This window comes from Mya arenaria, chromosome 15 (genome assembly GCF_026914265.1).
Source record: "Mya arenaria isolate MELC-2E11 chromosome 15, ASM2691426v1".
Classification (NCBI taxonomy): domain Eukaryota; kingdom Metazoa; phylum Mollusca; class Bivalvia; order Myida; family Myidae; genus Mya; species Mya arenaria.
The window spans coordinates 35,439,657-35,456,575 of NC_069136.1; the positions used below are offsets into that span (position 1 = coordinate 35,439,657).

At 36.6% G+C, this 16,919-nt stretch overlaps 1 protein-coding gene across 1 annotated transcript in view; it reads right to left on the reverse strand.

The window, feature by feature from the left end:
* Window positions 1-6,265: 6,265 nt before the first annotated feature.
* LOC128220498 (intraflagellar transport protein 81 homolog) overlaps window positions 6,266-16,919 on the reverse strand; it is a 35,752-nt gene continuing 25,098 nt past the window's right edge. Inside the window, exons 14-16 of the mRNA XM_052928921.1 lie at window positions 14,748-14,837; window positions 11,658-11,812; window positions 6,266-9,225 (exon numbers count right to left, since the gene is read on the reverse strand). Of these exons, the coding sequence (XP_052784881.1) occupies window positions 8,976-9,225; window positions 11,658-11,812; window positions 14,748-14,837 (495 nt within the window). The 3' untranslated portion in view covers window positions 6,266-8,975. The remainder of the gene's footprint in view (window positions 9,226-11,657; window positions 11,813-14,747; window positions 14,838-16,919) is intronic.

Genomic DNA, 16,919 nt, shown 5'->3' on the forward strand with positions numbered 1-16,919 from the left:
TAGCTTTAATGTAGCTATTTATATTTTTCATGTTTACTACACGTCCTGAAAGGTAATATATCACGTGTTCGCTGAAGTTCTTTAGCTAATCTTTGACAAACAAACGGACGAGCTGTGTCATCTGTAAGCAAAACTCATTTTTTTTTGGTAATTCATGCATAGTATTTAAACTCATTTCACAACAAAACGAATTTTGCATTTTAAACATCGTTTAATCTAACCAGAACCACAAAGAAGTGTGACGCTTATGTCACAAAAAATCAGACAAAATATTTTGTTTTAACTTTGTTTGAACTGTCATCGGCCAATATTGGCGTTTCCTCCAGTAAGGCACGTTAAACGTCGATCAATATGCATTTTAAAAGTCTAACATTTTGAAAGCTATTGCCATCAACTAGCTTAAGAAAATATTTCAAAAATTTGAGTCGAGTTTATACATTTTCAGCGTACATAATACTTACATTGATCCGTTTGGAAATATTGTTTGGCGGCCATGCATGTCTTCTTATTTATATGTTGTTTTTTTTTAGTTTATTCGGCCAATATGCTTGCTATGTTTTTATCCACATGTGATTATATGCCCGTATTGTTGGTGGTGTTAGTAGTTTATACTCCGGGTCCCGGCGTAAGCACATTGAAGGGTCCCAGAGTGACAGTTCAACCACCGCACACTTATCCTGGGCAGAACCAGTACTAGGTGCCTTCACCTCTGCAAGGAACTGACAACTTCTGTACATGCCATGGGCAGTGGTACAGTGCGAATGGTCGTAGAAAGGATTTCATAACCAATCACAACAGAAGTGACCTGCCCGTATTGTCGTGTTGGGTGCTCTTTATGCATGCCTGTTCGTCGCACACCAACCGTCAGTGGTTAGTTCTCATCAAACATACCTGTTCGACGCATACCTCCAGCACCGACTGTGCAACCATTAAATCGAAATGTACGTCTTCCGTTAGTGGAGATGTGCGTGCATTTGGCAAGCGTTGTCATTACTCTGTCATTTTGTTTTACATTTTACCACAGGCTGCCCAAAAATCTTAACTCGTTTTTTTTTTTCAAATTGCATGCGTCTTACAACGCAGTTTAAATGTATCCAAAATACATAAGCATTATCATTGTCAGTGGCTTCACTCGATAGTTCGGATGTTTGTCAAAATAGTTAGCCTCAATTCCCACCAAATAGACCATGGGTGCGAAACAGTGGCTCCAGCTCATTTCAGAGCTGTATAAAAAAGAGAACCAAGGACACTTTGTGTAAGAAGTGGCGGGTCCGTGGTCTAGTGGTAACACACTTGACTATCAATCCAGGGGTCGCAGGTTCGATTCCCCGCCGCACCACTAAACAAATACTAATCTTCCTCCGGGAGGGACGTTAAATGGGGCACGTTAACCAACCAGGGAAGCTCTAACCAGAGTTACATTATGTCTGTGCACTATGCTCCAAAACATAAACTGACTAACAATCTTATCGGAGCACTCGCCGAATTAGCAAGACCCGAGTGCGAGTATAAAAAACAGTGTGTGTATACAACGTGATAATGTGCGTCATAAATGCTACGTCGGAAGGCAACATTTTGCTGCGAATGAAGACTGTAAAGTAAGATAACTTCACTATTTCTTCACCATTTCAAATGAAACGAAGCGCAGTCTATGCCTCTTACGGAGCCACGCCTTCGGTCTTTTACTAGAGTTTGATTGAGAGTTTAGTTTCTTAAAACACTTCGACAAACCTTTTCACAATACGGCCGTCTGACGGAGCACTGTCAAAACATTAGTTTGGAAACAGGTTTGTGAAGTGTTTGGTGAAACTAATCAGCTTATCAAACTCCAGTAATAAAACGAAGGCGGGGCTCTTTAAACGGCATAGACTGCTCTTTGTTTCATTTAAAATGGTGTAGTAAAAAAAATGTATCTTTGATTTAAGTCTTCATTTTAAGCAAAATATTGCCTTCCGACGTAGCATATATGACGTAATTTATCACGTGGTATACACACACGGAATAAGCCTTCACACCCTTTGTATAAGAAGCGTCTGATGGTAGATTATGATTTATTAATTCGTAGTTAGGTGAACATGAACACTGATCCGAGTTTTATTATTTGCATTTTGTTTTTCATAGTACCTACGTAAATACGTTTCCATACGCGCGTGTCTTATTTTTATTCACTGCCTTTGCATAAAAATTATTTATGCATATTTACGAATAATATTTGCACGTAAGTTATAATAAAACCGTGCAAACTGTGGCATATGTTATAAGCAGTATAAATTTTGTTTATAGCAGCTGTTTTTTGTTGCATTATTGTCATAATTATCATGTAATTGTTTGTTTTTTGTTTACGTGGTATTATTATTTTTTTGCCATGGACTTTGCTTATGATCATGAAAATGGTATAAATTTATTCACAATAATTTCCGATTGAGTTTATTGGTGTGAGCCGCGACGCGCAACTTAGGGCCTTTGGACATTATTTATTCATATAGGTGAAAAATGCCAAAAAAGATTAACATTTTAATGATTAACAATTACTTTAAAACTTCTATTGTTGAATGGAGGGGCTATTATCGCATTTCTTTCAGATTTATAAAAGAATACATACTTCATAATTTCATAGCAGCCAAGTCCGTTGGGTTAAATCTAATCATCCAGCTTTTCTATATTCGTGTTGAATAAGAACTCCGTGTTAGGACAAAAACTAAACTTAAGAGCCAGTTGGAATATTGATAATTTTTTCTTATTATGCATTTTATAAAAAAAATATTTCCCTGTGACGTCATGTTTGTGACGTCAAATTTATTTGTTAATATTTTGTTTGCACCTCCTCGTAATGCATTTCTTTCCGAATTTTAAGGACATCATCATGCATTTTTCAGCAATATTGCCTGGAATGTCACATAACTACGTTCACAAAAAGAACAAGAAAATAATACGTAGAATTATAAATGAAGGTCCAAAATCCTGCTTCGTGGCTCATTATAATGATAGAATCTGGAGTTATAAATAAAAACAAAAATGTCGAAAGCAAAACTCAACAAGTTGTTTACATTCGAATTTTACAACATTATTTGAAGCATCATGCAACTAATTAACATTATATTATGGTTATTTCATGTAAAAATACCTCACATAATTTGTTATATGATATTTGAAGTAGATACAAAGGGTGTCTTTGTTTCACGATTAAAAACGAAGCAGGATGCAAAAGTGTGGAAGTTTGCGAGAATCCTGATACACGTGACAACACTAGCGCTGCAAATATCACCAGAAGCACAATTATGAAGCGTTGAGGACAGACGACACATGTTTCGTGACTTGAGCTGCAATATCACCTTCATACGAAATGATGTAATATAATGGGTATATTATATACACCAGCGAATCCAGCCGGATGCAGCCCCCCCCCCAAAAAAAAAAAAAAAAAAAAATTAAGAAAAAAAAAATTAATAATAATAATGAAAAATATATTCAAATCGTCCAAGTCTCCTTTTTTTATTTCAGAACGATATGAAAAAAGTATTAAAATACGGACCCTTAAAATACACCCAAAATATACCATTTCGGACTAAAACTTGTTAAAAATTGTTTGACCTACTTTACACAAAATACAACATTTGTTCATGTTGATATGATAGGAAGTTGACTCTTAAAAGAAAGGTTCTAGTGGAGCTTAAAATTGAACGCATATCTGGGAGTATTGATTTGATATCTTCTATCATATTCAGTAACTGGTGCCAGGCTCAACTATGTACGGCTTATTGACATATTTCTCTTGCCATGCCAATTTACCAAGGTAGCAAAGCTTTATGTTAAACAGACTTGCATGTAGTCACATATTTGAATTATCAACAGCCGATTGTAAAAAAACGGTCAAACAGTTTTTGGTTTTGACAGTTATCAAAAATGTTAATTTTTTACAAAAAAAATATCCAAAATGTTTGATTGGTCAATACTTATCCAATAATAACTACTAACCAATCAAATCGTTTTAATAGGTATACAAGAAACGCCAAAATATGACGAAACTAGGTTTTCAATGATTGATAGAAGAACTTCAGCCTTCATTGTGAGATTAAGTTTCAACTATTTTTTTTCTATTTTTATAAACACACCTTGACCTAAGGGGCCCCAAATGGAATCCCATGGAGGTTCTTCATGAACACCTCCTACATACGTTTGGTCAAGATATGTCAACCCTAACTACTAAGTTATTAAGTTTCATCCGCTGTTCTATTTTAAGTAACAGTGACCTTGACCTAAGGGGCCCCAAACGCAATCCCATGATAGGTCTCCATAAACGCTTCATAAATACCAAGCTTAGTCAAGATATGTCAACCCTAATTAAAGTTATTAAGTTTTAACCATTTTTATTTTTAGTAACAGTGACCTTGACCTTGATCCCAGGGCCCCAAATGCAATCCCATGAAAAAATTCCATAAACTCTTGCTAAATACCAAGTTTATTCAAGGTATGTCAACCCTAACTAAAGTTATTGAGTGTCAACCGTTTTTCTATGTTTAGTAACAATGACCTTGACCATCAAACACAACCCAATAAAAGATATCCTTAATCTTATCCTATTTATAAAGTTTGGTCAAGATATGTAAACCCTTACTAAAAATATTCAGTTTTTTAGGTGAGTTTGACGCCGCCAGCTGGTCCAGCCTGGCAAACTATGACATATGTCTTTTAAATAACCAGCTTTCTGTCTTTGTGAAAACCTGGTTAACAAGCAGAAAAAGATATATCGTGGACAAGTTTTGTACAATTGACTGAACATATATAATGATTGTTCATACTTCAGCCCTTCACACTTTATTGAAACTTAGCTATTTATCTTACTTTTTTAATCAGACACCAAACAGCACCTGAAGAGATACCATTCTCGCACACCAGAGCAATGATGATATGCGTACATTATAATAATGAAACCACTGATGAATGAGAATGGCAGATATCAATTTATGTTTTGTTTTTTTGTAAATCCAAACCTTATTATTTTTTCAACAGCATTACTAATGCCATGGAACTATAAACCGTTAAACATGTATATGTAGCGTTAGTACCGTTCTTACATGTTCGATTAATTTAGGCCGATGTTTCTTGTAAAGTTTGAACTAAATTGGACAAATTGTTTCTGAGAAGATATACATGTATTTGAAGCAGATCATGTTCACAGCCGCTGCCTAAAGCTGAACACAGGGTGCAAGCAAAAGCTTATATTGAACTCTTTTATCTAAAACAAGAGGGCCCTGAAGGCCCTGTATCGCTTAACTGATCCAATTCAATTACCTTGCTGTAATAAGTAATTTCTGACCAGGTTTCATATGGATAAAGTAGAAAATATGGCATCAACAGTGTTTTAACAATGTTTTCTATGATTTGACCTTGTGACCTAGTTTTTGACCACACATGACCCAGACTCAAACTTGACTAAGAGATTATTAATATAAACATTCTGACCAACTTTTATGAAGAAACATTCATAAATGTGACCTGAGTGTTACCCAGTTTCAAACTTGACAAAGACTTCATAAACACAAACATTCTGTAATAGTTTCATGGTGATCAAAGAGAGAATGTAACCTCTACAGTGTTAACAAAGTTTTCTATGATTTGACCTAGTGGTCTGGTTTTTGATGTCTGATTTCCCAGTTTCAAACTCTACCTTAAGATCAACAACAATAACATTCTGATCAAGTTCCATAAACATATGGTCATAAATGTGGCGTCAAGAGTGTTAACATGCTTTTCCTTAAATTTGACCTGGTGACCTAGTTTTTGACCACACATGACCCAGACTCAAACTTGACTAAGAGATTATTAATATAAACATTCTGACCAACTTTTATGAAGAAACATTCATAAATGTGACCTCTAGAGTGTTAACAAGCTTTTCCTATGATTTGACCTGGTGACCTAGTTTTTGACCACACATGACCCAGGTTCGAACTTGACTTAAAGATTATTAATATAGACATTCTGACCAACTTTCATGAAGATACAGTCATAAATGGGATCTCTATAGTGTTAACAAGCTTTTACTTAAATTTGACTTGGTGACCTAGTTTTTAACCCCAGATGACCCAATATCGAACTTGTCCCAAATTGTGACCTCTAGAGTGTTAACAGTCAAATTGTTGATGGCGGACGACAATGATGGACGACAGACACAGGGCGATCACAATAGCTCATCTTAAGTGCTCAGGTGAGCTAAAAAGACAAGCTCAATTAATATAAACAAGAACTATATAATTATGTTAAGACTAAACTTTATTAAGAAGATAAATATTATCATTAAATATAGAGATGTATTTGACATACAAGTAACATGAGGACGGAATGTTTCATACCAACAAAATACAAATATTTATAACTTTATCTACATTGTACATTGAAATAATGGAATCACTTTATCAAGTTACTACAGCAGTAGTACATAACAAATAGCTGTTAACATGCATTACATACTGGGCTGATTGTTCAGAACTTTGTTTAAGTAAACAACGTGATTTATAACAACGCTACCTTTGTAACGTGAAATATGATCTGCTCAAATATTTGAATACAACCAAATAAAGCTTCAACAACTGCCTCAAATCTTATAAGAAATACAGCAAATCACAAGCGCATCCTTTAAACTTCCAGAGCAGTAACGATTTGAAAGTTAACAACGATGATATTAACAAAATTGTTCACTTTAACAGTTCTGAACAATTGGCCCGTTGTTTGTTACTTCATTTTCTTATTTAATGATCTGGGTCATATAAATATAAACATGAACAACTGTGCAGAAATATGAATATTCACACAGTTAATTGCTGAAAAAATCATCTCATTTGACGTTTTCATTTCATGCTCTTCGGTTTGCACGTGTTCATCAAAAAATATAATTTCACTGTTTCACTTACTTAAGTCTTATTGTAAATTAATTAAGTAATTGCACATTATGTGCTGGGATGAAAATTCAATGCCTTCATTTCCAGTATGGACGTAATTTTGAACCCTTTTCCAATTAAATATGAATTTATTATTGATTTTGATGAATTATAAGCATGAGATATTTGTTTCTGTGTAAGATAGCAATATATTTCACCTTATGAACACCAAAAGTAAATAAGCCACTTGTGAAATATAACTTTTAGTGGTCTGTGAAATGTATTGGTTTCGCTTACACTAAAACAAACAATTAATATCCTTTATGCGATATTTTATAAAAATGTATGTAACCTTGACAATGTTACAACATACTATACGTGTTATTCAAATTCCTTACCAACTGTAGCTATTTCTGTCCTGGACATTAGTTAAAGCTATTTTCACATTGCTATATTCGACAACAATTAACCTGTCATTTAGAGTAAGTGTTATGTCAATTATGTCAAGGTCAAGGATATTCCCATATTCTTCACCTAATATCCATGAAAATACAAAAGTTTCAACCACTTTTTAAGGTGTTACAACAATTACAAAGAAATAAAAAAAAACATATACTTTTAATCAGACATCATAGATAAATAAAAATCACAACCATGCATTAAATTCTAAAATTAAATTATTCTTTCTTATAATTTTAATTCGTATTTAAGTTGTTATCACAGTATTTGGACACATTATTGTAATAAATTCCTTCTGAGCTGTTGAGCTTCCCCTAATAATAAAAACGGTATACAAGATTGTGAAAGTGTGGTTGTTTCCTCAAGGAAATTAACCAATATTTTTCCAATAGAGATATTAATATCTTCCGATTTGTTTTTCAATATAATCCCAACAAAATTACAAGGTGTTGGCCGTAATGAAGTCATAAACTTCCTTAAACTAAGTTTAAGCACATTACTTAGCATTATGTCCATGTGATCCTTTTATTAACTCGGAGGAAAGCCATCTGCCTTTTTCCGGAAACATCACAGCTCAAGGTTAAAAATATTTCTATCCGCTTATTTGTCTTATCGTAAAACTGGTAAATTGAAAACACGTTCATTTGCCATCAAAAACATTTTTTTTGCACATCAAATCAGATTGAATTCTGCTTTATTTCAGCACAAAGATGTTTATCTTCTTTAATCAGACTCAAAAGCAGCTAATTAATTAGATTTAATACTTTGAAAGGCTCACGAGTCTTCGTGATATATGTCTTTACACCTTGGTGAAAAAGTCTTCTGGAACACTAGTTCACAGATACATAACGGACAAACTCCACATACTTTTAATAAATAAATTTGAGGGTGAAGATGAAATTGCAGTGGTTGGAGGGTTATGAGGGGGGCGGTTTAAGGCCTGAATGTTTTTCTTTAAAAAACTAAAATCATTTTTAATTTACCCTGACAGATAAGTTAGAACTAGAAATGCATAACCATTTACAAACACTCAATTTGGTTGGTGTTCACCAAGCCTGACAAGTTTTTTTTCTCCGGGTTTTCCGGTTTCCCCCAAAACACTGGACCATACTGTTGCGCAACATAGTGCCAATGAGAGTGATTTCGCATATCTTAATTAAAACTTTCTTTACAATCATAGTAATATAATAAAGTTGAAACTATCAATTTGAGTCCCAATCTTGAAACAGTATGTGTACTATTGCTTCAGGTGATTTGGAACTTCATCGAATTGCATGTTTTGTAAATGTTTATGCATTTAATTTTGATTTATGGGTCAGGTTATGAAAACTATAATTCTTTTTTTTTCCAAGAGTACCATAAAGGCCCTAAATTGCTCCTCTATCCTCAAACGGCTGTAAGTGAAATGGCTTTTATTTTATCTGCTCCATTATTTACATGTAATTTTCGCTTTTGTCCTCAAAAAATTGCTTAAAATTGCAATGAATCTAAATTTGTGACATTCAGGAATTTGACTACATCATGAAATAAAAAAGCAATTAACAGTTTGAAATCTAAAGATGTTCAAAAAACCACGCAAATCTTAAATAATTTACAGTTAAGAAAAGAAGACCAGTACACAAATCCAACAGACGCGATCTAGAGGACCAGTCTATCATCTTCAAGAACAGCAGGCTGCTGTTCCATGTAGTTGTACCCGGCCTGCCCGCCTCCACGGCCCGCCTGACGCTCCAGACACATCCGCTTACACTCGAGTAGCCTTTCTATGTCCCGCCACATCTTCATCTGGTGTACAGCATCCTGTTGACCATCCCGCACAGACTTCTGTTGCTCTCGTAGACCCTTGGCAAGGTTCTCCTGCTCCTGGACCTTTCGCACATACTGCTCCCTGTGGGAAAGAGAAGGTAATAATTAGAGATAATTCTGCTCTCTGGCAAAAGGGGGGGGGGTATGTTTAGAGGTGATTCTACTCCTTGGGAGATAGGGATGGTAATATTTGGAGATGATTCTGCTCTCTGGCAAAAGGGGGGGGGGGTATGTTTAGAGGTGATTCTACTCCTTGGGAGATAGGGATGGTAATATTTGGAGATGATTCTGCTCTCTGGGAAAAAGGGGGAGGGGTATATTTAGAGGTGATTCTACTCCCTTGGGGATAGCGAGGGTTATATTTGGAGATAAATCTGCACCCTAGAGCATTGTGCGGCGAGTCTTTTCCCTGGGGGATAGAGACAGTAACATTTAGAGATGAGTCTTCTCCCTGGGGGATAGAGACAGTAACATTTAGAGATGAGTCTGCTCCCTGGGGGATAGAGACAGTAACATTTAGAGATGAGTCTGCTCCCTGGGGGATAGAGACAGTAACATTTAGAGATGAGTCTGCTCCCTGGGGGATAGAGACAGTAACAATTAGAGATGAGTCTGCTCCCTGGGGGATAGAGACAGTAACATTTAGAGATGAGTCTGCTCCCTGGGGGATAGAGACAGTAACATTTAGAGATGAGTCTGCTCCCTGGGGGATAGAGACAGTAACATTTAGAGATGAGTCTGCTCCCTGGGGGAATGTCAAGCAAATGCCAAAGCTCATCAGCTGTTGTTTTTTCAGTCAAAAATGGTTCAGAGTTCCACCATTAAGCATGTGCATATTGTCTCTTGCAACATAAGTACCAAGTTCTATTTTAATATTTTGAACTTTTTGTAGATATGGCCAAGGTAAAGGTTTTGATAACAGACATCAGTGACTTTAATGTCCAGCAAGAAAAACACTTTGCAACTGTACAATAGTCCGAAAATAAACGCTCTTAGTCCCAATTTAAATGAAAATCATTAGCCTAATCCTTTGACAAAGTTAACCTGAGATACCGATACCGGTACCTGAATTTATAGTCATTTCAAGGTACTTCTTACTATTTTTAATGCAAATGGCCAGCAAAAAAAGACCCCATCTTAACAAAAGTTACTGTACATAAGTCTGAAATTGAAAGCTCATCCGTGAAAACATGAAGCAAAGTATGGAAAGGATTTTTCGGGCAAACTGTGTGCAACCCGAACAGCGATTAAATTTTCTATTTAAACTCAACTGTTGAAGGGTTGTGCTGTGAGCGCACTTGCTTCTCACCTCCGCGATCTGGGTTCCATTCCCTGCCTGGGCACATTTGAGTTTTGTTCGTGGCCACCAAGCCAGAAAAGTAGGATTTCTACAGGTACTCTGGTTTCCCCCACAACACAAGAACACCCCCTCGCATAAAATTGTACCAACAAGAGTGATTCATACAATGTTGTTGGGGTGTTGCTAGCCTTCTATTCATGTGGAATGATAATTGTTCTACGGGGGTTTGGGGCATGCCCCCTCGCAAAACTTTGAAAACCATAGTGCAATCTGGTGCATTCTGGGCTTTCTGAGGTGCTTTATTTAGTACTGGAAAATGCATACTGCAACTTTGGGTGATTTTTTTTTTTGTCAGAATCTTTTTGATTCAGCCGTGCACTCACGTATAGGCAGCTAAGCGCCTGGTTGAAAAAACTTGTATCACAATTATTGTAAATTATTTAAGTTAAAACTAAACTCAACAGTTTCATAACCACTTTGTTTGGAATGTCAATGTTTTCATGGTGAACTGTTATGAGGCCAATGAAATAGCATGCCTTCAGTTCAACAGATTAATCATGGTTTACATGCACAAAAAATCTTAGCAAATCTGAAATAATTGTCAAACACAAAGTCATTACATACTAGTTGTAGTAGAAAAAAAAGCCAAATTACCCCTAAATACTTTGTTAAAAGGCAAAAACCAAGCTAGGAAGTCAAGCCAATAACTTGTTAAACAGTGAACGTTCTTGACAATTTCCCCCCATCGAGTGATTTAATGCATCACAAGGTCATTTATAAGCCTTTTTAGCCAAGCCAAAAAATAAAAATTGTGTGGTTAGGTTTAGGTCTTTTCCATGAATAGGTACCGGTAGGGTTGGAAATATTTTTTTTTTTTTTTAATGCTTTGTGTTTAAATGTTGTTAACATCAATGGCAAAAAATGTGTAAAATTTATCTTCAGTATAAAGCTTTTTAAACTAAATAATAAAACACATAATTTTAAGCAACGGACAATAAATTGGTAGGGTCAGCACTTGTTTTGTAGGTTACTGAAATATGGGTAACCAAAACCACAAGTATATTTTCTTGTTAGGCCCCAGAAAAAGTTCAAAAGACACCATTACAAATAACGGTCAAAATCCACATAAAATGGGAGGGATTTATACATCACAGGGACTATGTGTAAAGTAAATTTGAGATCATAGTTAACACTGTTAAGAAGTAGGCCCTTACCTGAAGTTTTTCCTTCGAGCTGTCATATCCTGTGAGGTGTAAGACTTCATCTCCTCATGCACACGTTTCTCCTGCTGCTGAAGCAATCCCATCATGCAATTGAGGTAGTGGTAACGAGATTCTTCCTGCGTGCACTCCTCATGTAGACCTCGCACCTGACAAAGAAAGTAAGACACATACATTTGAACACAAATGAGGACTGGAAAAGGTTACATGCTCTCATATTAGCACAAATTTTGCATTATTGAGGTAGTGGCAATGTGACTCCTCCTGCGTGCACTCGTCATGTAGACCTCAGACCTGACAAAGACAGTAAGACACAGGCGTTTGAACACAAATAGGGACTGGAAAGGGCAACCCAGTTCTCTCATATTAGCACAAATATTGTATTATTGAGGTAGTGGTAACGTGACTCCTCCTGCAAGCACTCCCCATGTAGACCTCGCACCAGTCACAGAAAGTAATACACACATGTTTGAACACAAGTTTGGTCAGGAAAGGGCAACCCAGTTCTCTCATAAAAGCACAAATATTGCATTATTGAGGTAGTGGTAAAGCGTGCACTCCTCATATAGACCTCACAACTGACAAAGAAAGTAATACACAAGGATTGAGCTTGGCCAATGCTAATACTGGGCCTTTTGCTGTGCTTGGCCAATGCAAATACTGGGCCTTTTGCTGTGCTTGGCCAATGCTAATACTGGTGGGCCAAGGACTGAGTTTGGTCAGTGCTAATACTGGGCCCTTGGCTGTGCTTGGCCAATGCTAATACTGGGCCCTTGGCTGTGCTTGGCCACTGCTTATACTGATCAGCCAAGGACTGAGCTTGGCCAATGCTAATACTGGGCCCTTGGCTGTGCTTGGCCACTGCTTATACTGATGGGCCAAGGACTGAGCTTGGCCAATGCTAATACTGGGCCAAGGACTGAGCTTGGCCAATGCTAATACTGGGCCCTTGGATGTGCTTGGCCACTGCTTATACTGATGGGCCAAGGACTGAGCTTGGCCAATGCTAATACTGGGTCCTTGGCTGTGCTTGGCCAATGCTAATACTGGGCCAAGGACTGATCTTGGCCAATGCTAATACTGGGCCCTTGGCTGTGCTTGGCCAATGCTAATACTGGGCACTTGGCTGTGCTTAGCCAATGCTAATACTGGGCCTTTGGCTGTGCTTGGCCAATGCTAATACTGGGTCTTTGGCTGTGGTAGGCCAATGCTAATACTGGTGGGCCAAGAATTGAGCTTGGCCCATGCTAATACTGGGCTCTTGGCTGTGCTTGGCCAATGCTTATACTGGTGGGCCAAGGACTGAGATTGGCTAATGCCAATACTCTGCCTAGGGATGTGTTGGGCAATGCTAATACTTGACCCAGGGCTGTTTATGGCCATGCTAATACTGGGCCCAGAGCTGAGCTTGGTGAATGTTAATACATATCAGCAGAGCCCAGGGCTGAGCTTAGCTTAGGTCAATACTGGGCCCAGAGCTGAGCTTGGTGAAGATTAATACATATCAGCAGAGCCCAGGGCTGAGCTTAGCTTCAGTCAACACTGGGACCAGGACTGAGCTTGGCTAATGCTAATACTGGGCCTAGGGCTGTGCTTGGCTTATGTTAATACTGGGCCTTGGGCTGTGCTTGGCTAATGTTAATACTGGGCCTAGGCCTGTGCTTGGCTAATGATAATACTGGGCCCAGGGCTGAGCTTGGCTAATGTTAATCACTTTGGCCAGTTGGATGTGCTTGGTTAATAGTGGGCCAAAGGCTGAGCTTGGCTAATGCTAATACTTGGACCTGAGGGCTAAGCTTCACCATGTACTTGGTCCTGGGTTGGGCTTGTGTAGTGTTAAAACTGGGCCTAGGGCTTAGTTTGGCTTATGTTCATACATGGCACAGGTATGTGCTTGGCTTATTGTAATTTTGGGCCCAGGGTTGTGCTTGGCTAATGTTATTACTTCATCAAAAATAAATGTGAACCTTAAGTTATTCTAATTCATATTATCATGATTTGTTTGTATGGCAAAACTGAATTAATTTCATGGTGACATGTTCCTTTCCATTATAGATAATTAATGTGTACAATATTGATTTAATTTATTGTTTTATTTGAAAAATGTTCTCTATATTCACTATAATTCAGCCAACACCTGACTAATTCCACACCACCTTTTCGCATCCAGTTTAATAAAGTGTATAAATTATTGTCAATGCGGTAAAAAAACAATTAAACCATTGTACAAATCATCAAGAAACTATAAGATATCTTGTAACATAAAGAGAGGCCCATAAAACAGTCAAAAATATTACTGCTTTTTTGACACCATGCATCAATATTATGTGATAAATTACGGCGACACGGGCAAAGGTAAAGGATTAATAATGATAAATCTGTCTATAATATATTATGTACCAATAATTGTCACTTGTTTTAAAGGACTACGTCAAGTATTTTCTGTGCCTCAATATTCTTTGCATATTTTTTTCTGTTGTTCGGTCACTGTGTTCACCAAGCCGGCAAAGTGGGTTTTGACTCCAGGTACTCCGGTTTTCCACTCAACACAAGACCACACTTTCCCGCAACATCGTGCCATCGAGCGTGATTGATATTAGTTGCCAATAACTTGTTTCACAATTGTTGTAATAATAGTTAAGGTTAAATTAACATTTTTTCTGTGAAGTATTAGTCTCATGCCTTCATCATTTAGAAAAGCTTTGTGAGGTAAAAGTCCATAAATTAAGCAGAAGACAACCACCAACTTCCCATTTAATCATTATATCATAAGTTTTATTAACTTTAGTGAGTTATTCAGAAGCGTGCGCATGGGAAACCTTTGAGTAGTATAGAGGAATTGGATAGGCAATTCGAACTAAACACTAAAATTTAAGCATTTTTATTTTATCTTGTAAAGGACCGGACTGCACCAGGCCTACAGACTTAATCGGTTTGGAGATTAAAAACAATCACACTATTTCTTAGGATTGAATGACTAATTTAGTCCAAAGTAATAATTATATTGTCTTATACTCTATACATTGATGCAAAACTAGACAATCTCTGATACAAGCAGTCATTAGTTAGCACATTTTTGTTTACCTCTGCCTCCAGTTTAGCCATATTGGACTCGAGGCCAGCTGCTGCCGTATCATATGCCTGCTTCCGGTCGTTGTACTCTGTGGTCAGTTCCTGGAAACATACAATTATAGTTCATTGCACAAAATATAACCATAATTGTTAGTTAACATGTACAGGAAAAAGCATTTAATATATCTATCCAAATAATAACAAATTACTGTCAAACCAGAGTTAGGACAGCATGGCTTTTTAAAAAAAGCCGTCATATTTTGCCACCTTCAAAGGCACTCAATTAAGTTCAAACACATCAATAAGCCTATTAATTAAAACACAAACTAGTGATTCATTTATTGTATTAAACATTACGTTATGTGAAAATGCTTAAATTTTAAGAACATTGCAAATTATAACCTCAACAAAAATAAAACAAATTACTGAATAAGAATGATGGATGAGTTGATCGTTCTGAGGGTCGAGCACGATTTGCTGCATACCTGGGTTCATTTTCAGAACCCAAGGTACCTGACCAATACAGCAATGGCATCTTAATATGATTAGGGCTTTTCATGTGTTTTTACATCAGCCTGTTACTAGTTGAAGTGAATGTATGGTGTGTTTTTCTACTCGATACTATGCTTTGTCATAGATGACGTTCTCCATATTTTGCAACTGAGCTCACACAGACAGCATTTAATCATTTCAATTATGATAAATGATGAGAAAAACTTCCAAACTGTACTTGTTTTTGTTTCAGATGACATTGTAAATTCGAAGCACTTTAAAATATGCAAAATCTAACATGGCATGAACTGTACATATACATGTGTACAGATAGTTGGTGACCGGGTGCCCAGTTCCGAAATTTCTACCTGTTCAGGTCTTTTACAGAACACCAAGTTCTACTTTTAGACTGGAAATGCTACATTTTACTGCATGCACTATATACCAATTATATATAAAAATAGATTATTTTTCTTTAGACAGAAAAGTCCTTACATTGCAGTTTTGGGTAGAATTTGGCAAATTTTATTTTTGAGATTATTTTCTTATTTTTACTAAAAAAAATTATGATACATCATACATTTTCTGGCACATAAGTATCTAAATTTTGATACTTTTTTGGATGAGATTAACTGCCTTTAAGACAAGATCAATCATGTGAGACAAAAAGGCAATATTATTTATAAACTTTGTTAATCTGGTAGTATTGTATCTGACTTTGGATTGTTTACATGATAAAAAACAAGTCCATTTTCAAACTGACCCCAGCACACTAGACCATGAGCTAAGTTTGGTAACATTTTATATCTAAAACGATTGTGAAGAAAGTTATGAAAACCTATACTAAGTGACTCTCGTTGACACGATTTTGTGCGAGATAGTGGTCTTGTGTTGTAGTGGAAACTGGGAACCAAAATATAACTCATGCGCCCAGGCCGGGAATTGAACCCGAGTCGCCTTGGTGAGAAGTGAGTAACGCTATTCACTGCGCTAACTGGACAACCAAAAGAGTTTGATGTGTCTTTACTCAAGCAACAGAAAGTGTCACACAGCTAGTCAACAGATTAACTGACTGGTGAAGAATTTATTTCAATTTATACCTATGTAGATAAAGAACTGTCTGAATCAAATAGTTTTCTTTGAAAAAGGCATTTAATTTGGTCGACAAACAGACTTTTATGTTGAATTAAATTATTACCGAAGTAGATTTGCGCATCATATACAAACTAGACTACAGCCTGCTAGGGAATCAGAAAACACAAGTGTGTTAATTATACAGAATTTCTGTTCAATAATACACTCCACTGTCCATGGTTTCAATTCAGTGCAAACATTTTAGAGGGAAATCTAATAGATAGGAAATAATTTGTTATGTTATTATAATTTAAACCTTTATACTTTAACTCGACTGCCTTTCGACACAATGCATATGTTAATGGTTCTCTGACCTCAAAATCAAAAACGTAATGTCATTCATGACTTTAGAACACATATTTTGAAACACTGACAATACCGTCCGCCCATTTGAAGTTTTGATATTTAGCTACTTAAGTTGCACTCTCACAGATTGAATATTTTGACAACTTGTCTTGGAATGAGGCAATTTCTGCATATCAAATGTCTGGAAACCAGTGATATTAAACTGCTGACAAAAGAGCTGCGTTCCCTGTTTTCATATTTATGTCTGACATG